General features: G+C 35.8%; 1 protein-coding gene across 3 annotated transcripts; it reads left to right on the top strand.

The window, feature by feature from the left end:
* LOC109332180 (VIN3-like protein 1) lies at positions 234 to 7158 on the top strand. Of its 3 annotated transcripts, XM_019567060.1 has the most exons (5): positions 234 to 492; positions 3864 to 4492; positions 4884 to 5194; positions 5656 to 6850; positions 6999 to 7158. In XM_019567060.1, exons 2-4 carry the CDS (start codon positions 4044 to 4046, stop codon positions 6846 to 6848), a joined length of 1953 nt encoding a protein of 650 aa, XP_019422605.1. In that variant the 5' UTR covers positions 234 to 492; positions 3864 to 4043; the 3' UTR covers positions 6849 to 6850; positions 6999 to 7158. The 3 variants fall into 3 exon arrangements, with proteins under 3 accessions (XP_019422605.1, XP_019422603.1, XP_019422604.1); XM_019567058.1 differs by having other exon boundaries at positions 5656 to 7158; XM_019567059.1 differs by lacking the exon at positions 234 to 492 and adding an exon at positions 3259 to 3288 and having other exon boundaries at positions 3899 to 4492; positions 5656 to 7158.

Genomic DNA, 14965 nt, shown 5'->3' with positions numbered 1-14965 from the left:
CAGATTAGATCAGACCTCTTAATATAAATAGATCATATTAGACCATATTGCATATTAATTATGTGTTTGAATCAGATCATTTTTTGGGATCTAAAAATCGATCTAAATAGATCGCGAACACCCCTTTTATATACGGTACCCTTAAAAAAGTTGAAATATTAATTTTCCAAAAAAATAGATTTTGCAGTATGAATATGTACTTGGAAGTTGAAACTCTGAACTGGCTGACTACTAGCCGTGTAGCTGCTAAACCCACCAAAGTCCAAAGTAGCTTTTAAGCTACTCATCCTCTTTCACAATCACTAACGCGCTATTTCCGCGCGTGTTAGCCCCCATATTCACTCATTTCTATAACGTGAAAAACTCCTACTTCTCTCTCTTCAACACAACATAAAAAAAAACTACGTACTGAAGAAGAAGTTTCTTCTGTTTCGATTCATTCACTCGTATTCAATTCAAAACCCTTGATTCATTTTTTCCCCTCTCTTCAAGGTAACGGTTCTAAACCAGATTCACTCACTTTTCTCGTAAATTACTCTTTCATATCTTTGCATCTTTTACGGTTATTTTTTTCATTCTCAGATTCGTTCTCTTTTTTCGTTGCTCCGTTTGTTCCACAATTTGTATTTTGTTTTACCGATTTATGCTTCGTAATTTTGTAGGAAAATACATGTTTTCCTTCGTTTATATTGGAATATTAGAATTGTTTCTATTTTTGGTAAAAAGGTAATGGAACACAAACGTGGTTCGATTTCACTTCTTGTTAATGCTTATACAACCCAATGCATATAGGAACAACCGTTAAATTGTGATGTTTGTGACTTTGCCATGCTTATACTATTCTCTTCACTTTTCAGTGTGCCACTTGTATCCTTGCATTACGTTTTTTTCCTCGAAGTTTTGGAAAAAATTAACATTTTTTGTAGGTTATTAAAAATAATAATTGGGTTTTTGAAATGTAGTGGGGGAGGTTTGTACTTTGTATGTTATTCACCTTTTGTTTGTGTTCTTTTGAATGAAAGCATTGTAGGCTGTGATTAAATAGGGGAAGAAAAATTGAAAGTGGTGGAGTCTGATTTAATGCTTGAATTTATTTTTGTTCCTTTAAGAATCTGTGTTTATTTTGTAGTTGTAGTCATTTAATTTCAGTTTCCTATGCTGCATTATAGTTCCATTTTGTTGATGGCTTATTATGTATAGCTTGAAATTTAAAGAGAGATACATCATCCCACTCCGAGAAGCTAATAATGTGGTTGCTTTGATTGAGTAGGCATGTCGGGTATCTTGGACTGGTGGAATTAGGTTTGTTGGATGATAGATGATATATTTAGTTGTACTGTTTCTTTTTAGAATAAGAAATATTATTACTACCTCTGGTCCTTTTTATAGGACACTTTTAAGAGGTTGATTTTGGTCCTTTTTATTATATTGTCTAAATTTCTACTACAACAACAAAGCCTTAATATCACTAGGTGAGGTGAGCTACATGGATGTAACAACGCTATAATGCTTTATCATAAATCATGTTCATTGATAAAACATTGATTTGCTCGCCATACTAGTACTATGGTTTTTCCTGACCTCCATCTCTCAAAAGGGTCCTATAGATAGGACTGGAGGTAGTATATGAAAGGAGAGAAGTATACAAGAAGAGTATAAGACATCCTCAGAGAAAAGAAAAGGAAACAACTAAAGCAAGGTGACAGAGCCATGCAACTAACCGACAAAGCATGTTGAAAATTCTGATCTTCCTTTCCAACTGTATACAATAGAGAACAGTGAAAATGGATTGCCATAGAATTTGGGCATCTTTACGTGAGCCAAAACCTCCAAATTTGGTAAGGAACAAAGTATGCAAGTCCATAGGGCAGATCTAAGACTATTCAAAGATCCCAAACCACCCATTCCAAAGAAATGTCGCCATTTAGCAATGTAAAGAGCCAGGCCTGCTTAAAGAATCCGAACCACACATTGTACATAGGAGACAAATTTGGTTGTTAGTGTTAATGCTATTAAGAACAAAAGCTTTAACCTTTGGGGGAGCTTTGGATTCCTATATAAGTTTATCCAAAAGAAAACTATTAGTATTATGAGAAATAGTCAAGAACTGAAAAATGATTTACATGTGAACACTCACTCCTAAGGGATCAAGGATCCAAATTCTAGAGTAAGGAATAGAAGAGATGAATAGAGTCAATTAAAACCAAAAGAGACTCTAGCTTACTAACCCCTATCATGCAAATTATAAAAATGAAGGTTCCAAGAGGAGTTATCTTAAGATTAAAAACTGACAAACGGGCATTATGCAAAGAGGATAGACAAAAAAGTCTTGGTAAGGTCTTGTGTGTACAGGTATTGAGTTGAATTTGCATATAGTTCATCTTGTCTTCCACTTACATGACCAGGTTGTATATACTTCACATACAAATTAATGAGTCTGATTTCTAATATATTCATACAATTAATATTAGCATATGATATACTCTTCAAACATAAGAAAATATCAACTTTTAATTAGTTCTTATTAGGGAGCAATTTTTCTAAAATCTGCATGATTATGAAATGTCAAAGTGATGCTTATAATGGTAGGATCGATAAATAACTATGTTCCATATTTGAATGGTTTTCACAAATTAAGTTTTACACTTATGTGAATTGAATTATATCATATACATAGTAAATATAAAGTAGAGCTTTGGCAAGTCCTTCCGTGCCTTCATAGACCCCAGTCTATATAAAGGATTGTTCTAGACCTAGGAGCCCAACATTTGCCTTGGATGTTGCTCCAGGAGTTGCCATGTTGTCGGCTTCAAGATACTTCCTTAGCGTGAAATCTTTGTAGATATCTCCTCCTTTTTCTTTCATGGTAGGGAAGATATGATGTTTATGACGTACTGGCTTTCACAATTTCAATTTTCCATGCAATCTATTGTGCACATACTTTTGCTGCTTTGCCAATCTCCGATGTGAATGTTCTTACTTTTGGTGACAAAATCTGATCTATTATTATTTTGAATTTGTTGTGAAGATCATTTTATAAATTTAGCCAATTTAGAATGGCTAAAGACTTTTATCCTCTTATTCTATCATAGCTTATAGTCCAACTGTTTTGTTTAAGATTTGTGCCATCTGACTGGAGGAAACTTGATTCCAGGTGTTGTCCTTGGCAGATGTTCATCTAGAAGAACTACCATAACTGATTCATATTTGTGTTGTTCTGCCTGTTATTAGCATCTGCTCCTGATTTCAGTGTTGATTTTTGGATCTTTAAAGCTTTTAAATTTGAAGGTGGATTGATTTTATGTTGTTGCTAACTTGCTATTGATGCAAAGTGGAATGCTTTTATAAAACAATGATTGTCCTTTGAGGTTAACTATTAAATGTTATTTCTTGGTTAAATGGTTTTGATTTACAATACAGTGTGTCAAAACTGCTTATTACAACAATATTTGGATTACAAGTGTAAATGTTTACAAATTTTCTGAGCCTGTGCATGAATCATTTGTTAATTGTTGTGTCCAGTATTAGCTATGTCCTGTAAACTGCATTTAGTCATTTCAGCACTGTTGAATCTGATCTGAATAGCTTGCCTTGGCCTGAATGATAGAGTAAATTGTAGAAAGCAGAAGCTCCATCAACAATTGAACTGTGTACAGATTACCCTTCTATTCATATTTTGTTGGCGAAACCTGAACTCAATCGATCATTTACTGCATGCATTTTGTATTACTCTTAAGTAGTCTTCTATCTTTTCTATTTGTGTTCAGTTCACTGTCAGCGAGTCTTAGTTTTATTGTTTGTATTAGTTAATCTTGCCTCTGTTTCTACCAGAAACTTACTTTAAGTTGGTTGTTTCTGTCCAGTTTCTGGTGTGCAAAGTCTTTCTTCCAGTGTGCAGAGTACTCCAGAAAAAAATGGCCATTCGGATGATCCTTCAAGAAGGTCAGAACTCTTTCAGGAGGTCCTGAAGTCTGGTCCAAAGAAGGAACGTCTTTGAACGTGCTTGGTAAGGGCAAAAAAAAAACGTTTCATCAAAAAGCAGGATGACTGACTCCAAGTCAACTGGTAAGGTAATTAAGAAACAAGACTCCAAAAAAATTTCCAGTCTCAGCTATCAGCCTCCTAGGAAGCAAAACCGCAAGGGTGAAAACCCCACACGCCTGATATCTACTCTTGACCAGTCTTCTGATTTTGGACGTTCAAACTCTTGGATCTGTAAAAATTCTGCTTGTAGGGCAGTTCTATCTATAGATGACACATTTTGTAGAAGGTGCTCTTGCTGTATCTGTCATCTTTTTGATGATAACAAGGATCCTAGTCTTTGGTTGGTATGCACATCTGAATCTACTCAAGGGGACTCCTGTGGGTTGTCTTGCCATATTGAGTGTGCCCTCGAACGTGAAAAAGTTGGAGTTATTGATCATGGGCAACTGATTCAGCTAGATGGTGGTTATTGTTGTGCATCTTGTGGTAAAGTTACAGGGATACTTGGGTAATGAGCTTTGAATGATATATGTCCAATCTCTTACCAAATTTCTATTATTTATAGCTAGGTTTTGATGAATAATTTATGATTTCTCTGTTTCGACAGAAGAATACTACATTGTCAGTATGCTATTGAATAAACAATTAAAAAGGATTTGCCTTATGCTTCCTGCCTCTACTCTGCCCATCACTCACTAACTTGACATGCTTACAATAATGAAGCAAAAATGCCACTGTTTCAGTTTGTGCTACCCTTGATATGTCTTTTTAAAGAATTTTCTATAGTGAAACAAAAGACATGTATGATATCATCATAAATCATTTGCAACTTGTATGTTGCTACGTAAATTTCCAGACCTATGTTGATGACCTGAATGGTTCATGTTTAATAATGGCAGATGCTGGAAAAAGCAACTAAATATAGCAAAAGAGGCCCGGCGTGTAGATGTACTCAGTTATAGGATATATTTGTGCTACAGGCTGCTGGACAGGACATCAAAATTTAAAGAATTGCATCAAATTGTACAAGAGGCTAAGGTTAAACTGGAGACAGAAGTTGGTCCAGTTAATGGTGTTTCTGTGAAGATGGCACGGGGTATTGTCAGCAGGCTCTCTATTGCCAGTGATGTGCAGAAACTATGCTCTCTTGCTATTGAGAAAGCTGATAGCTGGCTGACTACTGTTCAGAATGTAAATACAGATTCCAGAGGTTCAAACTAATGCTCTTACCTATTCTTTCCTCAAATTTTATTTTCTTCTTGCTTTCTGTAAAAATATGGAAAACTGAATATCTTATGTTTTATTGTTTTGATCAATAAATAATAAACATGATTATATAGAGAATTACAAAGAGAAGAAAAAAGGTAACTAAATCAATCCTAATCAGCAAAAAAAACATCTATACAATTCCCTATCAGCAATCCCTTGATTTCAGGGATTACAGTTTGATTCTTATCTATTCCTGATCATAATCTGATTTGTTTGATTATTGTAATTATACACAATATTTACATTGTGACACTTTCCAATGTATATCTTCTTCACTTAAGGTTACATACATCTATCCTCCCTAGACTCCATTAGGTGACAGTCTCATGTACCGGACTACCCCTTTTTCTTTCAAGCCAGTCTTAATTAATTTGGTAGATGATAAAATTTTCTAACTTGCAGAGGGTTCACTTCCTGCTGCTTGCAAGTTTGTTTTTGAAGAGGTGACAGCTTCCTCAGTAAAAATCATCTTAATTGAAATATCAAATGTATCTTCTGAGGGCATTAAGGGATACAAGCTCTGGTATTACAAGAGTGGGGAGGAATTGCACACAAAGGAGCCTGTTTCTGTATTCCCCAAATCTCAAAGGAGGATTTTGATATCCAACCTTCAGCCTTGCACTGAATATACTTTTCGGATTATATCTTATACTGATTCGAATGACCTGGGCCATTCTGAGACTAAGTGTTTCACCAAGAGCATCGAGATAATTCAAAAGAACCCCTCTTCCTCTGTTGTGATGAATCAAAGAAAATATAACCTTCAAACTAGAGGCAGTTCTTCTGGCTCCAAAGTGGAGCTCCATCCGACAATGGAAGACTCTGGATTTAAGGTTCGAGACCTTGGGAAAATTTTGCGTCTTGCTTGGGCTAAAGAACAAGCTTGCTTTGAGGAGTTTTGTTGTGCTGATAAGAAAATTTGCGGTGGAGAAAATGAGATGGTTAAGCCAAAAACTCCACAAGAGAAGTTGCCTACAGTTTCACGAGACCTTGATTTAAATGTTGCATCAGTTCCTGATTTAAATGAAGAGCTAACACCTCCTTTTGAGTCTTCCAGGGATGAAGATAATGGTTGCTCTTCCCTGCAGGCGGTTGAGGCAGATGATGATGCTGCTTCTCTTGATATAGAGAAAAATGGTTTAGCAAGATCACATGGGAGTGGTGACTCACAAACCTGGGCACGTGGTCCTGCCGGAGAAGTGGCAGCTGTTGATTCTCGCCTAGATATATGTAGGAAAAGGCTAGCAAGCAGAAACGAAGAGACACATGATTGTGACAGCACTTTGATAAATGACTCTCCTTTATGCAGATCTGATGGATCAATCACTTTGGATGAGAACTTTGAGTATTGTGTGAAAGTTATTCGCTGGCTAGAATGTGATGGTCACATCAAACAGGAATTTAGGTTGAAGTTGTTAACATGGTTTAGTTTGAGGTCGACGGAGCAAGAGCGCAGGGTAGTTAATACCTTCATTCAAACTCTTATTGATGATCCAAGTAGTTTGGCAGGGCAACTGGTTGACTCTTTCTCTGATATTATTTCCAACAAGAGGCCAAGAAATGTATTCTGCAATAAGGCTGTGACATCAAATTAAGGGTGTGGAGTCCTCTTATACAAGTTCACTATTTGCTTCAAGCTTTTACCATAACTGATTTATATGTCAGACAAATCGCCCTGAGATTGTTTGTCGTCCTTGTACAGGCAATTTTTATCAATCACCTTAAGTGATTCATTTTTATTGCAGGCAAGTTGTCTACTTGTCTTGCTAAAAGGATTCACATTGATGTTGCTGAAAAGGTAGCTCATTTTCTCTGGGAAGGAGGATATTTGAACAAGTTTGAGGATGTAAAAATGCATTTGGCTATTTCCTAAATTATCGCAATTATTTTCAGCTATGAATTTAATTTTCTATGTTATGAGTATTCCATTTCTTCTAATGATTTTTTATTTGAAGTTGCATGATATGATCCCAAATTTATTGAGACTTGGCATTCGGTTATCTTTGTTTTCCACTCACCTTACTTTGGGTGAGCATGCAAATGATTATGCTAGCTTCGACCAATCGTAGGTTTAGTTATTGACTTGTGCTTTTCTAGATTGGCATTTATAAGCTAATGATGTAGCCACATTTACTCTTTCCAAAGTATGTATTACTTCATGTCTCACATATTTTTAATTTTATGTTTTCTGATTAATAAGAATAAGTTGTATATAAAGTGAGGACAAAAGATGTGCTAGAGGCTCGGTAAAATAGCTTAGGTGGAGGGCGAAGAAGGCCTCGTTTGGGGCTTTTGTTAAATGTGATTTTGAATGAATGAAGATAAAATTGAATTTGAGGGGAAGTGATTTATGTTTGGATTTCATCTGCCAAATATAAAAAGCCACATATAATTGTTTCTCCTAAAAATCACATTTAAGCTCCAAAGTCATGTTTGGAAATGTAAAAAGCAAATTGTCCATACATGTTATAAAGAAAAGGCTTAAATACAATTTTAGTCTTTTATCACTATAAATGTTCAATTTTTGGCCATTTATCTTAGTCTGTATTTACTTACTTTAATCCTTTATTTTTTTTTAAATTCAATTTAGTCATCCTGTCATAATAGTATTATTAGTTGTCTTGGAATATTTTAGAATATTCTCCCCTTATTGAAATCTAATATTAGTTGTTCTGGAGTATTTTAGAATATTCTCCCCATATTGAAGTCTAATGTTAATTGTCCTGGAATATTTTAGAATATTCCCCCCTTATTGAAATCTGGAAAACTGTTACTGGAATTTGGATAAGTTCATCAGAAACCTATTTTTTCCTCCTCGGCACATGAAGATCTACCTTAAGCTCAATCACAGCTAGCAGTAGTATTCAAACTCCCCCAGGCTCCCAAATACCCCCAAGCTCCATTGCATCATTCCACCCAGCGACCACAACACCGCAAATAGGGATGGTACTAAGGGTGGAAACAGGCCAGGCCGCCTATCAGGGGCCTATTACCTAGCCTATAACAGGCTAGGCCAGGCCAGACTTTTTTGACGAACAGGTCAGGCTTAGGCTTTCTAAAAAGCCTATTTAGCTTAACAGGCCAGGCTTTAGGCCACCTAAAAGGCCTATAAAGCCTAACAGGCCGGCCTATTTAGTTATATTATATAAGAATGTTGAAATTATATTATTTTAATATAAGCAATATTATTATATATGTGTAATATTAATATAAAAATGTATATAAAAATATAATTTAATTATTAGAATTAGATGGGCCTAACTAAAAATAAGCCTATAAGCCCATTAAAATGTAGACATGGTAGCCTATTTCATGAGCATATAGTATAATAGGCCTTTAAACAGGCTAACAGGCTAGGCCAGGCTTTTAAACAGGCCAGACCTAGGCTTTGAAATTTTTTTTAAACAGGCTAACAGGCCAGGCCCAGGCTCCTATGTGCTATATAGGCTGGGCCTGTTTAAGGCAAAGCCTGGCCTGGCCTGGCCTGTTTCCACCCTTAGATGGTACCGTGAATATAACGACAGTAATAGTTTATAGGATATATAATATCTGTTCTAGGGATGTTACCATATTCATAACTTTATTTTTAATTAAATATTTCCTCTTTATTTTAACCTAGAGAAATTTATCTACATATATTAATTTGATTATCCAAACAATATATATAAGTGTAATATTTTAATATAAAAAAATAACGAGTATAATTAAGTTAAACTTTAAAAGAAATGTTGATATTCTTAATTAATTAGTTAATTATCTAATTATATATTAGTTAGGATTAATTAATTGATTATTTCTTAGAACTGCATTTTATTATGGACCAAAATGAGATTTTTTTACAATTTATTTATGATATTTTTGCTTCCTTATGTACTACTTGTCACTCCTTACATAGGGATGCTAACGATACAAGTTGAGACATATACATTGTTAATTATGACAATATCATTTTTTATAACTTAATATAGGAATTGAAATTCAATTTTCGTAGGATGAAACAACAAGTTATCTCTCTTTAATTACTTTTTTGTATTACTAAGGGTATATTCACCTTTTTGGGCAATGAACTAATCTCTTCCGGGGTTCGTGTCCCTCATAACAAGTGTCGCTCCCAAGAATCGAACCTTCAACCTTGGAGATCCAGTGGAGTCTTACACCACTAATCAACGCTTATTGGTTCTTCTATTACTTCATTGAACTCACTTAATTGCATACTCCAACAAAAGAGTAGGAAAAATTGAATTTTTATCTCAAATATTTTCAAAATGTATTTTATACTACAAAATAACAAATATTTCAGTAGTAAAAATTATTTTACTGTTTGTTAGCGATGTTATTAATATTGTACTTATCATTAAATTGATTAGGATACTAATATGGTGGTATAATGGTTTAACCGATAATTCATTAATTAAACCGTATACCAATAAAGTTGTATATACATATATTATACTAACATTAATGTTATAAGATTAATAAGGAATGTGATAAATAGTTTTATTTGCACCATTTGTTAAAATAAAATATATGACTTAATGGCAGACCAATGATGTTTTGAAAAAAAAAATAAGTCTCTTTCAATATATAATTGTAAATGAAAACCGACTATTATGACCAATACGATTTAAATGAAAATCAACTAGTTTTTGGTCAATTTTGACCAATATGATTGCATGATTTATATAATTATTGTACAATACTAGTATGAAGACCGATTCACTGGTTGAACCGATCATTATGAAATGATTTTCATAACAATGTTTTTTAGTAACAACATTTTAATATAAAAATACATTATTCCTATACTATTTACAATATCATTGGGTTTTTACATAAAATAACATGTTTTTATTTTTAATCTCAAGTTGTCTATCACATCTTTAACTATAAATCTTAAATAATGATAACAATATATATATATATATATATATATATATATATATATATTTTCAAGTCATTTATTGGTTTTATCTATATCGTTAGCATAAAAAAAATGAAGTATTGAGAGTAAAATAAAGTACATTGAAATTAATTTTGAGTTTGAGTTTCTCAATAGTGATGAACCATTGTATATGAGTTACGAGAGAAATGTAAGAAGATGGATCAAAGAGTTAGGAGGGGGGGGGGAAGGAAGTGATGTGAACCTCTTAGATAAAAGGCTCTTGCACGATCTATCTTCGTTGGTGTTTGGCGAAGCTCACGGTTGAGTAGAGCTTTTAAGAAAGTAATGACAGCAGAAATGTAAATTAGGATACAAGAAGATGGAAAAGACTTGAAGTGAAAGGCGCCACAACACTTATGAGGTGTTGATAAGCCAAAGTCATGCTCGCCACAAGAACTTGGTTCTTGATAAGAACTTCTAATCTTGGTTCAACCAAGAAGGTTTGGAGAATACTCTCACAAGGACACAATCCTCAGTTCACAAAGAATTATGATTCAACTTAACTTGTTTATTTCATTGTAAAAGGCTTACATTTATAGGCAAGCTAACTAGGCTTCCGCAGTTTGTGAATAACAAAAGAAGTAAGACTAATACATGGTAATTTAACATAGGATACTATGAGGCAAATGAATCTATTCCTAAACTAGACTACATTCGGTTGCTAATTAGATTAGCACATGTATTTCTTGTGCTTTATTACATTAAAAGGAAACATAAAGACACTGGCCTAGGATGCCCCGATTGAAACTTCATTAGCCTAGGATTCCTTTATTCTCTAAGTGCACGACTTCATCCTTTAGGCACATGTTGGATAAGACTTAATGTCTTCATAAATTTGCACGACAAGACTTGATGAGTTTGCATAGGATGCTTGCATTCCTTGTAGTCTTGACTTATATTTCAACACATGGTAGAATGTTGGAGTTATTGTCTCCATAATGGCCCTCGGTAGCACTTAAGGTTGGCATATGACCCTCTTTATCCAAGGAGAGAATTCCCTCGGCAAAAAAGTGATAGATAATGAGTTGAATGGCTTAGGATGTCGTTGGCTTGAAGCAGCCAAGCCTCAACGGCTAGAACATGACCATCAAGCCCCATCAATGCATACTTAAAGTCTTCAATGAGCACATGACAATTTCCCACGAGCAACTTTGTTCCAACAACTCTGAAAATGACTTAGGATTCCCTACATGATTTTTTCCCAAGTGAGTTAAGCTCCAACGGTCCATACAAGATGTTTAAGCACCATAAATGCCCCATTTAAGCCACTCCACGGTCATATTCATCATTCCCTCGAGCATTCCTTTTCCAATGGCTACAACAACTCTTATTCACCTGCCAAATAATATTAGACCAAGTAAGAATACTATTGGTTCATGAAAATTATAGATTGGTCCAAGCATTAAAGTTTCGGTTACACTTTTAGACTTAGTTTAAGTCTCATGAGCCATTTTCGAACTAAGCATTATTTATGGGCAGATTTATTACACAAACACCAAATTAAATTAAACTAAGTGTTGGTCAAAAATTGACCCACACAATTATTATTGAAATTAAAATGTTCCATGCCAAACATGTTGGCTAGGCCTGACTCGGTCAGGCTACGCCTAGTGTCTGATGCGGCAAACTAGGCGCATGCACCTCGATCAAATTTCCTGGCCAGGCCAGATTGGCCCAGCGCTTGGCTCAGCACTTGGTGCGCCAGGAACTTCAACTTGGTTAGGAACACCTCGGTCAGGCTTGGTGCCTGATGCACCTGGTCCTGTGCCACGGTCAGAATTGTCTCGGTCAGGTTTGGTGCCTGATGCACCTGGCCCCGTATCAGGGTCAGATTTAGCGCCTTGGCCAGGCCGGTTGCCTGTCTCATGCGCATGACCTGGTCCATCCTTGGCTCGGTCAGAATCTCTAATTTTGGCTCACCATCATGGATCAACCCTATGAGTTGTCCAAGGGCATTTTGAGCCATTTTTGCCCGTGCACTAGTCATAGGACCACTTATGCCTTCAAGGCCATCATAATTAATGTTAGGCTCTTTGGGTATTGCATCATCCCCTCATTCTTGAAAATATTTCGACCTCGAAATTGTATCTCCAACACCTACATCAAAAGGAGACAAGTCAACAACATTAAAAGTAGCACTTATACTACCATATTCACTTGGAAGCTCAAGTTTATAAGCATTGTCATGAATTTGGCCACCACCCAAAATGGGTCATCTCCCCTTGGGAGCATTTTGGACTTCCGTTGTTCAGGAAATCTTTCTTTCCTCATGTGCACCCAGACCCAATTTCCAGGTTCAAATACCATAGTTTTTCTCCCCTTATTGACTTGTTTAGCCACACTTGCATTCTTTTTTTCAATCCTAGCCTTCATTTGTTCATGTAATTTCTTAACATAATCAGCTTTAGCTTTCCCATCTTTGTGCTTCAAAAGAGAATGATTAGGTAAGGGTAATAAATCAAGTGAGGTTAAGGGATTAAAACCATACACAACTTCAAACATGGAACGTTTGAGTGTTACTAGGGGTTGCCCTATTATAGGCAAATTCCACATGTGGTAAGCATTCTTCCCATGACTTAATGTTCTTGGTTACCATAGCCCTTAAAAGAGTGGACAATGTCCTATTTACTACTTCGGTCTGTCCATCTGTTTGGGGATGGCAAGTTGTGGAGAAGATGAGTTTTGTTCCAAGCTTTCCCCATAGTGTCCTCCAAAAATGACTAAGGAATTTCGTATCACTATCACTTACAATTCTCTTTGCTAGGCCATGAAGTCTCACAATCTCCCTGAAAAACAAGTCAGCTATGTGATTAGCATCATCAACCTTTTTACAAGGAAAGAAATGTGCCATTTTAGAAAATCGATCTACCACTACAAAGATAGAATCCTTACCAGTTTTTGTCCTAGGTAATCCCAAGATAAAATCCATAGATATATCTACCCATGGAGAGTCAGGAACGTTTAAAGGAGAATAAAGGCCATACGACATTACCTTAGATTTAGACTTTTTGCACGTGATACATTTCTCACAATGGTTTTGCACATCTTGCTTCATTCGTGGCAAAAAAAAAAATGTTCCTTCAACATGTCTAGAGTCTTTTGTACACCAAAATGTCTCATTAAACCCCCTTCATGATATTTTCTTAAAAGCATATCCCTAATGGAGCTTTTGGACACATACAATTGATTTTCTTTGAACAAAAAATCATTGTGCCTAAAATATCCACTTTGGGCCGAATGCTCACAAGCAACATAGATTTTTGAGAAATCTTTGTCTTTCTCGTATTGTTTCTTAATGCATTCAAGGCCAAAAAGTTTTGTTACAAGGGTGGGTAGTAAAGTATGTCTCCTTGAAAGGGCATCTGCTACCATATTGGCCTTCCCTTTCTTATGTTTTACCACATACATAAATTGTTCTAAAAACTCCACCCATTTTTCATGCCTCTTATTTAACTTACCTTGGACCTTGAGATACTTAAGGGACTCATGATCACTATGGATCACAAACTCCTTCAGAAGTAGATAATTTTGCCAAGTTTGGAGTTCCCTCACTAATGCATAGAGTTCCTTGTCATAGGTAGAGTAATTAAGTGTTGGCCCACTCAATATCTTACTAAAGTAAGAGATTGAATGTCCTTCCTGCATCAAAAAAACTCCAATTCCAATATTAGAAGCATCACATTCAATTTTAAAAGATTTAGAAAAGTTAGGTAGCTGATAAGTGCAAAAAGTATACACTTTTCACCATCATTTTATGACACTTATCCTATGCAAATTATAGAAAACCAACTTAAATTAACACTTTTTAGGTGAATTTTGCATGATTAAATACATTAGTTCTTTATTAGTTCTTGTCCAAGTTTTCTTTGAGTTTTGTAGGAAATTGAATGTTAAAGAATAAATTCAAAGATGAACAAGAATTCAAGCCAAAATTCAAGACAAAAGCTCAAAAGAATTGCTAAAAGTAATCAAGTTAAAGCATGACATGCTATGTGCTTAATTTGGTTACTTAGCCTTGAAGAAAGGTAGCTTACTTCGTCTTGAAGAAACCTAAGTTAAGGTAGGCCAAACAACTTGCAAAAATCAAATGCTTACCTTAACTTAAAGAAAACAGCCCAAAAGTGCCAAGCAACCAACAAAAGTCAAGTAACAAACCAAAGGAAAAAAGGTTGCTTCACCATGAAGAAATCAAGCACAAAGCTGTCCAGCCAAGCCAAGTACCAAGCACCAGGCTAGGTCAGCCAAACACCAGGCCAGGTCAGCCAAGCACCAAGCACCAGGCCAGGTCAGCCAAGCACCAAGCACCAGGCCAGGTCAGCCAAGCACTAGGCTAGGTTAGCTAAGCTGCTGAAACATGCAGCCGAGTGTGCGACCAGGTCAGCTAAGCTGCTGAAATAGGCAGCTGAGCATGGAACCAGGTCAGCTAAGCTTATGAAACAGGCAGCTGAGTGGGGAACCAGGTGTGTTGAGCGGTTGGCGCGCCAGAAAAATGATTTCTAGGTCAACTCATGAAACATCTTACTTTTTCTTTGCTTAAAGGCCAAGAACATGACCTCATGGATGACATAAAGCTATGACAAGAAGGAGGAGGTGTCACCACACATGTAACCTAGCGCACCATAGGGGTCAAGTAGGGGCCAAATTGGCTCTTCATAGGGGCCAATGGTGAGCAGCTTAACTGCCAAACAGGGCAGCTGAGCACCCAACACCTTGGCCTATAAAAAGGCACAAAATTCTCATTTGTAAAACATTGTACATTCATTCTAAATT

This window comes from Lupinus angustifolius, chromosome LG18 (genome assembly GCF_001865875.1).
Source record: "Lupinus angustifolius cultivar Tanjil chromosome LG18, LupAngTanjil_v1.0, whole genome shotgun sequence".
In the NCBI taxonomy this organism is placed as follows: Eukaryota; Viridiplantae; Streptophyta; class Magnoliopsida; order Fabales; family Fabaceae; genus Lupinus; species Lupinus angustifolius.
The sequence above is the reverse complement of the archived record's forward strand: the minus strand, read 5'-3'. Positions and strand labels throughout refer to the sequence as shown.

What these genes read in the sequence shown, in the direction of transcription:
- LOC109332180 (XM_019567060.1), top strand. Translation starts at nt 4,044, where the DNA reads ATGACTGACTCCAAGTCAACTGGTAAGGTAATTAAGAAACAAGACTCC. An exon ending in AAAGTTACAGGGATACTTGG is followed by an intron (nt 4,493 to 4,883) that starts GTAATGAGCTTT and finishes TAATAATGGCAG; the next exon opens with ATGCTGGAAAAAGCAACTAA. An exon ending in TGTAAATACAGATTCCAGAG is followed by an intron (nt 5,195 to 5,655) that starts GTTCAAACTAAT and finishes TCTAACTTGCAG; the next exon opens with AGGGTTCACTTCCTGCTGCT.